This window comes from Geotrypetes seraphini, chromosome 5, assembly GCF_902459505.1.
Source record: "Geotrypetes seraphini chromosome 5, aGeoSer1.1, whole genome shotgun sequence".
Taxonomy (NCBI): Eukaryota; Metazoa; Chordata; class Amphibia; order Gymnophiona; family Dermophiidae; genus Geotrypetes; species Geotrypetes seraphini.
The window spans coordinates 171,646,140-171,654,332 of record NC_047088.1 but is presented as its reverse complement, the minus strand read 5'-3'; the positions used below and the strand labels follow the sequence as shown (position 1 = coordinate 171,654,332).

The 8,193-nt window shown below is 39.6% G+C and overlaps 1 protein-coding gene across 3 annotated transcripts in view; it reads right to left on the bottom strand.

The window, feature by feature from the left end:
• Window positions 1-6,310: 6,310 nt before the first annotated feature.
• Window positions 6,311-8,193, bottom strand: part of SATB2 (SATB homeobox 2) — a 436,014-nt gene continuing 434,131 nt past the window's right edge. For 2 of the 3 annotated variants that reach the window (XM_033947177.1, XM_033947179.1), the window contains one exon: window positions 6,312-7,197. In XM_033947177.1, coding sequence (XP_033803068.1) covers window positions 6,736-7,197 — 462 coding nt within the window. In that variant the 3' untranslated portion in view covers window positions 6,312-6,735. Of the gene's footprint in view, window positions 7,198-8,193 lie in introns of all 3 variants that reach the window. The other variant, XM_033947178.1, reaches the window with a different exon arrangement.

Here is an 8,193-nt window from a genome sequence, read left to right as displayed (position 1 = left end):
AATTAGGCGCCTACTGACACCTGTTAAACTGTACCCAAAATCCACCCTTAACCACACCTGCTTTCTGGTAGGTGCCTTGGAGCAGATGCCTACCTTGAAGTGGTAGGTGCATACAAAGCTAGGCGTCTACTAGCTAATTAATTTTTTAATTGTTTTTATTTTTAATGCACTTTTCAATGGCACTGATTAAACTTAATTGAATAATTAAGTTAGGTGCCTAGAATAGCTAGGCACACTGATCTAGGTGCCTAAGTTCAGGCGCCATTTATAGAAACTGGGCCTAAGTGCCTAACACACTTTAATAAAAGGGCCTGGTAGTGTCTTTTTAATCCTTTAATACCTTTTTAACATACAAATAGTCTTAACAGATTACAATGTCTGTAAAGTAAACAGGAAATAACTTAAAGTGATACTGCATGAGGTCATTGAAAACAGCACAGCACAGCTCAAAAAGACATTGCAAACAATATCCGTTGATGTTTTATTTTCGAAAGCACTGAAATGAGCTCTAAATACAACTGCTAAGTCGCTGAGTAAGATGCTTCCTCTAGGAAACTGCTTTTAAAACCAAAGAGAGGGGGTTAAAAATAATGCCACTGAATTTGTTCCCCGTAATGATGGTCTCCAGGATGGCTGGGTGCATGTTGCAGACTGCGGCCTTACTGCTTCTTGTCTAATCAGATTTAGGGTATATACGTGTTATACTAGGTCACTGGAAAAATAAATGTTTCCATTTCTTACAGTTAGATAATTACAGAAAAACATTGCTTCAGCTATAAATTAATATGTCCAGTGTAGGATACCTCTAACTTGATAAAAAAATGTTCTCATATCCGTGCTTATTTAGATCAGGGTGTCCCAAACTAACATTTGGGGTTGCAACCTAGGTGTACCCTCCATAAGATGCCATTGGCCCAGGTGCACTTTCTGTGGTCTTGCAAATGAGGTGAGGGGCACAGAAAGATTTTTAAGTACTGATCTAGAGCACAAGAAGCAAGTAACAAGAGAAGAGTGGTTGTGCATGCCAATCATGGAAAATCCAAATAGCACCCAATGGTTCCACAAAAGGAAATGAAGCAGCAAAGATTGTGGAACAGATTGGATGTACCAATTTGTAGTTTAATAAGCGCCCAAATAACTTAAAAACAATAATCGAAAAACAATCCACAAAGGGTAAATACAGTCACAAGTGACCCACAGGATAAAAACTGTCTTAAATATAAAAACATAAGTCATAAAAAAATCGGCTACAAACAAGCTGCACAGCTCACAAGACTACATTGTAGCATATACATTGTAGTCTTGTGAGCTGTGCTGCTTGTTTGCAGCCTCTTTACTACTTGATTTTTTTTTTTTTTTTGCGACTTTTATGTTTTTATATTTAAGACAGCCAAAGACCCTATAAGACCCCTGACGAAGGCATTTTGTATTTTGCTGAAACACAGCCCATGTTGGATCATTTTTATTGTATGCATGATTTGGTTTCTATCCTGTGGGCCACTTGTGACTGTATTCATCCTTTGTGGATTGTTTTTAGATGATTGTTTTTAAGTTATTTGGACACTTATTAAACTACAAACTGGCACATCCGATCTTCTGTTCCGCAATCTTTTTGTTGTTTTGCATGCCAATCATTCAACAGATTGGCAAATAGACTTGAGCATACAATTTCAATAGAAGGAATAACTCTGAATTGCAATTAAAGGGACGGTGTGGTTCAGCCTCCCTTGAATACCTTCTATATGAGTGATTCTTCCAGCCCTCAGAAGTGCCACCAAATGTCCAATAAACTTTCATAACAGTTGGCTTTACGCACCCTATCGTCATCGGGTCGCTAATTTGACATCTTCAATAATTTAATAGTGGTAAATCTTCAATAAATTAAGTAAAACCATCAGCTTAAGTAGGTTGTAAAGTGAATAATACTTAGCTTGGGTGGTGGGTGAAGAGGGATGGAGTCGCCATTAGGGGGTTTCCTCAGGGCACTATCCCTCAGTATAACTCGTTTCTCACGACGTGGCCACCCGATATGTGATTTAAAGATCTAAAGATCACATATCAGGTGGCCACGTCGTGAGAAACGAGTTATACTGAGGGATAGTGCCCTGAGGAAACCCCCCTAAGGGTGAAACATGTTGGCAACTCCATCCCTCTTCACCCACCACCCAAGCTAAGTACTATTCACTTTACAACCTAGTTAAGCTGATGGTTTTACTTAATTTATTGAAGATTTACCACTATTAAATTATTGAAGATGTCAAATTAGCGACCCGATGACGATAGGGTGCGTAAAGCCAACTGTTATGAAAGTTTATTGAACATTTGGTGGCACTTCTGAGGGCCGGAAGAATCACTCATATAGAAGGTATTCAAGGGAGGCTGAACCACACCGTCCCTTTAATTGCAAATCATTCAACAGAAGCATTCTTAATGCTATAAGAATTACATAGTACAGAAAATAAGGGGCCCAATAGTTTTAAAAAAACCCAAAACCTCAGCTCCTAAATGTGCGCACTATTTTCAGCCAAACCTAGGCACCTGAGTTTTCAGCTGGCAGTTCATTTTAATTTAGGAACTTAACCCCCTCTTTTACTACAGTGCACTAATCGATTAGTGCGTGCTAATTGAATTAGCGCACGCTAAACGCTAACACGTCCATACACTAACATGCACGCGTTAGCGTTTAGCGCATGCTAAATCGATTAGCACACCTTAGTAAAAGAGGGCCTAAGTTATGTTCATAAATTATGCCCTACCATTCATTTGCTTAGATTTATGAGCCTACCTCCAAATTCTGTATATATGCCTAAGGTTGTGCACACATTGGTGCTTGTAGCCGATGTGCATGCACAACTTAATTACTTTATTTATTTTAGTATTTATATATCACTTATAGGCTAAGTGGTTTACATTCAGGTACTCAAGCATTTTTCCCTATCTGTCCTGGTAGGTTCACACTCTACCTAATGTACCTGGGGCAATGGGGGATTAAGTAGCTTGCCCAGGGTCACAAGGAGCAGCATGGGATTTGAACCCACAACCTCAGGGTGTTGAGGCTGTAGCTCTAACCACTGCGCCACACATGTCCTAATTGGCACCAATAATTGGAAATTAACACCTAATTGACACTACACTTCCCCCTCCCCATTCGCGGTTTCGGCAATCGCGATTTCACATATTCGCGATTTTTTGGGAAGGGGAAAAAGAGAAAAAATCCCATAGTTTAGCCTTTCCCCTGGCGCCCCGGCCTTACCTGGTGGTCTAGCGGGCTTTCGGGGCAGGAGCGATCTTCCTACGCTCCTGCCCCGTGTAGATCGCCAATAGGAAATGGCTGTGGGGAGTTCCCCTTGTAGTCTCGAGAGACTACGGGAACTCACGGCAGCCATTTCCTATTGGCGATCTGCACAGGGCAGGAGTGTAGGAAGATTGCTTCTGCCCCGAAAGCCCGCTAGACCACCAAGTAAGGCCGGGATGCCGGGGAGAAGGCGGGAGGGAGGCGAGGTGGGTCAGAGCCGGACCAGAAGATATTTGCGGTATTTCATCATTCGCGATCCGACTCTGCCCCTATCCCCCGCGAATCCAGAGGGAGAAGTGTAACTGTAAAAGTTACTTGCAGAACTTGGAAAGTATGAATCTATAAAATCTACGCACCAGTTGCAGTGCATGAATTTCAAAAGGGCATGACCAGGGGCAGATCGCAGGCATTCCCAAACGTTCTGTGCATTGTTATATAATATGTCCAATGCGCACACAACTTAGGCGCAGGCACTTAGGCCTGGTTTTAGCTGGCCTAAGTTAGGCGTTGTACACAGGCGCTAAGTATAATTCTGTAAAAAGTGCACGCACCTTGTAGAATCGTGCTAAGCGCTGTTCTAGTCAATACCACATTAGGCCCCTAGTGCTGAACATCAGAGCTAAGCTTCTAATTTCCCCACCCTAAATCCACTCCTGATACTACCCACTTTATCTGCTCCAAAACTTAGGAGTTTAGTGAATTTTTGAGTATAAAATTAATTTTCTCACTTAGGAGCTTAAAACCTTTGGCTAGTAAGCCCAATAAGCTTATGAATGCTTAAAACTGAGGCTTTATATTTTTGGCCTATAAAATGTGCTGTCTTTTCAGTGTACTTGGTGATAGTAAATATTCAATCAAACCAGGTTTTACCTTATTGTCTAAATAGCAGAACTCTATGGCCCCACACTCTTGTCAGGGATGTCATTAGCTTAACAAAGACTCCACACTGTGAGTCAGGGGTCTCAAAGTCCTTCCTTGAGGGCCGCAATCCAGTCGGGTTTTTAGAATTTCCACAATGAATATGCATGAGGTCTATTTGCATGCACTGCTTTCAATGCATATTCATTGGGGAAATCCTGAAAACCCGACTGGATTGCGGCCCTTAAGGAGGGACTTTGAGATCCCTGCTGTGAGTGGAAGTTTAGGAAGGATGTCCAAGTCTGTACATCACACCAGGCAATAAAAGGGAATCCAAACACACAGCAAAGCACAATAATGTCCAAAAAGGAGTGTAAACGCCTGCAGAACTGGGACAAATACTTCTTTATTTCAAACAAAAGACCTGACCCTGTCAGTGTTTCGGCTCTTGGCCTGCCTCAGGGGTCTTTTTTAATTATCCTGCAATTTTTCTTTTAGAGGTTTGCTCGTCCCGATATCGAATAAAACTGCTTCCAGCGACCCGCGGCAACAGATGTTTACCACAGTCTCTATTCAACCAATACTTCTCTAGAGAAAAATTGCAAGATAATTAAAAAGACCCCTGAGGCAGGCCAAGAGCCAAAACAATGACAGTGTCGGGTCTTTCATTTGAAATGAAGACGTATTTGTCCCAGTTATACAGGTGTTTACACTCCAAGTCTGTACATCAGACATGGATGTTCATTTCTCACATCATTTAGAACAGGATCTGCCACATACAGCCTGTTTTAAAATACATGAGAAATGGATGTCTAAGTGCTGGCTATATTGAGCATGAACTTCTATTTTACAAACTGAAACATCCAAACTATGAATGGGGCAAAACAAGGGCAACACAAAGAGGTGATGATCTGCCTGGACCAAACCAAGGGACATGTGGCAACATATAAAAATCCATATTATAAAATGGCCACACAGAGGTCCATGGGGAAGTGAAGCCTTATTGCTAGAACATCCATCTGAGAACCTGAGCAGAGAAACAGTGCCTGTAGGTTCAAATCACATCACAGAAAATTTTGCTTACTCCCTTCAATAGAGAACTGCTCAATCAAAGCATCTTTCTTTAACCTGGGGACACACCAAGTCTAAATACAGACATCCATCTTTTTGGACATGGATGTTCCTTCCCCTTCTGCAATCCGAGTTGGACCTCCATCTTTTGGCCCCTCCCTAGTCTCGCCCAAGACATCCCCAGATCACACACTCTTGCCATATGGGCATACTGCACTTTTAGGTGATCAAATCCTGGCTTTATAAATCAGGATTTGAACATCCATAAATATGGACAACAAAATGCCAGTTTCCAGATGTCCAAAATACGAACAGAGCTTCTAAAATAACCACCTCTGTGATATAAGTGACAGAAAATGGCTGCCACTCTTCAGCACTTGATGTGACAGGGATCTGATTTCAGAATGCAAATTGAAAAGAGCAGGGATTACAATGGTAGCTGTTTAAGAACAGGCATTATTTTTGCCCTGCACACTTTCACACTTTCCCTTCCTATTGTAAATTCACATAACCTTTAAAAAGTTCAACTGACAGCAGAACAAATAGAAAAAAAAAGCAAGCTAATAAACTGCATGATCTGAAAGCAAGATGAAGGAAATAAATGTCATAATAAAACTATGGTTCATAGTATAAGTTGAGTACATTATATCTTGCAGTGCTCTCTTGCCGAAGACCTCAAAGCAGATATGAATCTTCTACGCACTGGATTTTAATTTTATTTCCATGGGAATGTTTCCATTTGTGACATGAATGATAGTTTGTAGACTAAAACATGCTATATTTGTAAAACATCTTGGACTGTCTTTTTAAGGTGCCCTGATTTTGTTTTGCTTGTTTTTTTTTTTTTTTATTTCATGTCATTTTTTGGCAGTGTTGATTTATATCTTTAAATACATACCTCACAAAAATTATCCATCAAGCTGCCAGACAGGAAGCCATATAGCAAAAAAAAAAAATCAGAATAAACATAGAAAATAAATAGGAATTTGAAAATACTCACCACACCCTGAGAGCAGGCAGTTTATCAAAAAGCCAACGCAGCTCATTGTGAAGTGGTTTTAATACATAAACAAGTCTTATTTTAATGAACTCATTTCACAGTCTATACTTTAAAAATTGTAAAGTTCTCTGTCCCATGCAATTTTTATATGTTTACATATGTGTGTGCCTGTGTGTGTGAATATATATATATATATATATATATATATATATATTCGCACTCTATTGTTCCCTTCATTGATTCCATATATATTTTGTAACTTGCTTGATGTCACTTTCATAAGTGCAAGATGGATGATGCCATAATCCTATATCATCAAACTTAAATGTCCATGTCAAGTTGTTATCTGATTCAGCAATGCTGAACAAATTTAGCTCCACGTGTTTCACGTGTAATAGAAAATGATCATCTCGCCCCCTACCCCCCCATCAAAAAAACCAAAAGAAAACCTAATAAACAATTTTTTTAAAATGTCCATAAACCAATGTATTGCTTGTACCATGATTTCACATTATCTCTGGTCAATCTCTGAAGGTTTTGTCTTGTTTTTCTCGGGATTCTCTTCTCCATGCTCAACAGAGTATATTTCTTCTGAGCCTTCCTCACTGTCATTCTCCTCTGATTCAGTCAACAGCTCATCATCTTTGTATTCCGCCACATCCACCACTGTTCCTAAGTGCTCTTTGAGTTTCCCATGATGCTTAACATGATAGCGTTGGTTCTGGAAGAACTTGATAATGGTGTGCTTTGGCAGATCTAATTGGGCAGACAGGGTATGAATGGCTTCCTGGTCGGGATAGAGACCTACATCATGAATAAAGCTCTGAAGAATGGCCAAAGCTTCCAAGGAGATCTTGGTTCGAGACCTTGGCTTCTTGGTACAGCTGTCTTCAGTGGGTGCAGGAGGAAGTTGAGCCTCTTCTCTTGGAGGTGAGCTCTCTTTTGCCGGCTGTGACTGCTGTCTGTGAAGTACCTATTAAAAAATACATAAGCATTATTTTATCAAGTACACAATCAACAATATTTCTAACTTCATCTCCATTACATTTACTGTTCCTAAAAACTATTTCCCCAGTTTTAGAAATTAAGAGCACCTAAAGCTATGCCAACATATCTACACAATTACTTGCAAATAATGGCTGCTAGTGAATAGATACAGCTTAAAAATTCCAAAAGCTATAGAGTGACAAAATTATGTGTTTTCCTTTTTTTCTATTTGCAAACACATGTATGTCTATTTATGTGAAAAGACATGGTAAGGAATGTCTCATTAGGGTGACAGGGGATGTATTAGGTATGTGTATATGTCTCTCTCTGTGTTTATATGTATGGCAGTATGTGTGGCGTGTTTTCCTGTGTCTTTATTCTTGTGTACATGTGTCTGTGAATGTCTTTGTGCATGTGTATGCTTCTTTGTGTGTGTGCACCATCAATCCACAATGGCATTTAATAAGCTTTAAAGTATCTAATTTATAAGTGATATTTTATAAATAATAAATTATTAACTAGCTCTATGGTCTTTAGTTCCAGCCAACCACCAACCAAACTATTTGAAGGCTTGTTTTACTTTTTTAGGCTTTTATTCATCATCAGACCTTGATTTTATTAAAGTGCTTGTGCTCTATGCTTTGTGCAGTTCATTAACGTTTATAGTCAAAAGATTCATTTATCCCTTTTGATAACCATTTATCTATGCGAGTTCAAAACTTATGTACTTAGCTTTGACTATTTCTTCATTCATTTTTTGTTTTTTTTGTTTGAACATCGGGTGGGACCTAAGGGTTCAACAAGTTTCGCCCGAAGGCTTTTTCAAGAACTAGTCCCCCCTTTTGTTTTGCTCCACAGCATCCCGATGTATAATCTTTGTGTGTGTGTGCATACGCATGTGTTTTTCTATGTGGTTTTGTGGGTATATCTTTGTGTGTATGTCATGGGTCATTTTGTGTGTTTTCGTATGTATGTGTGTGTC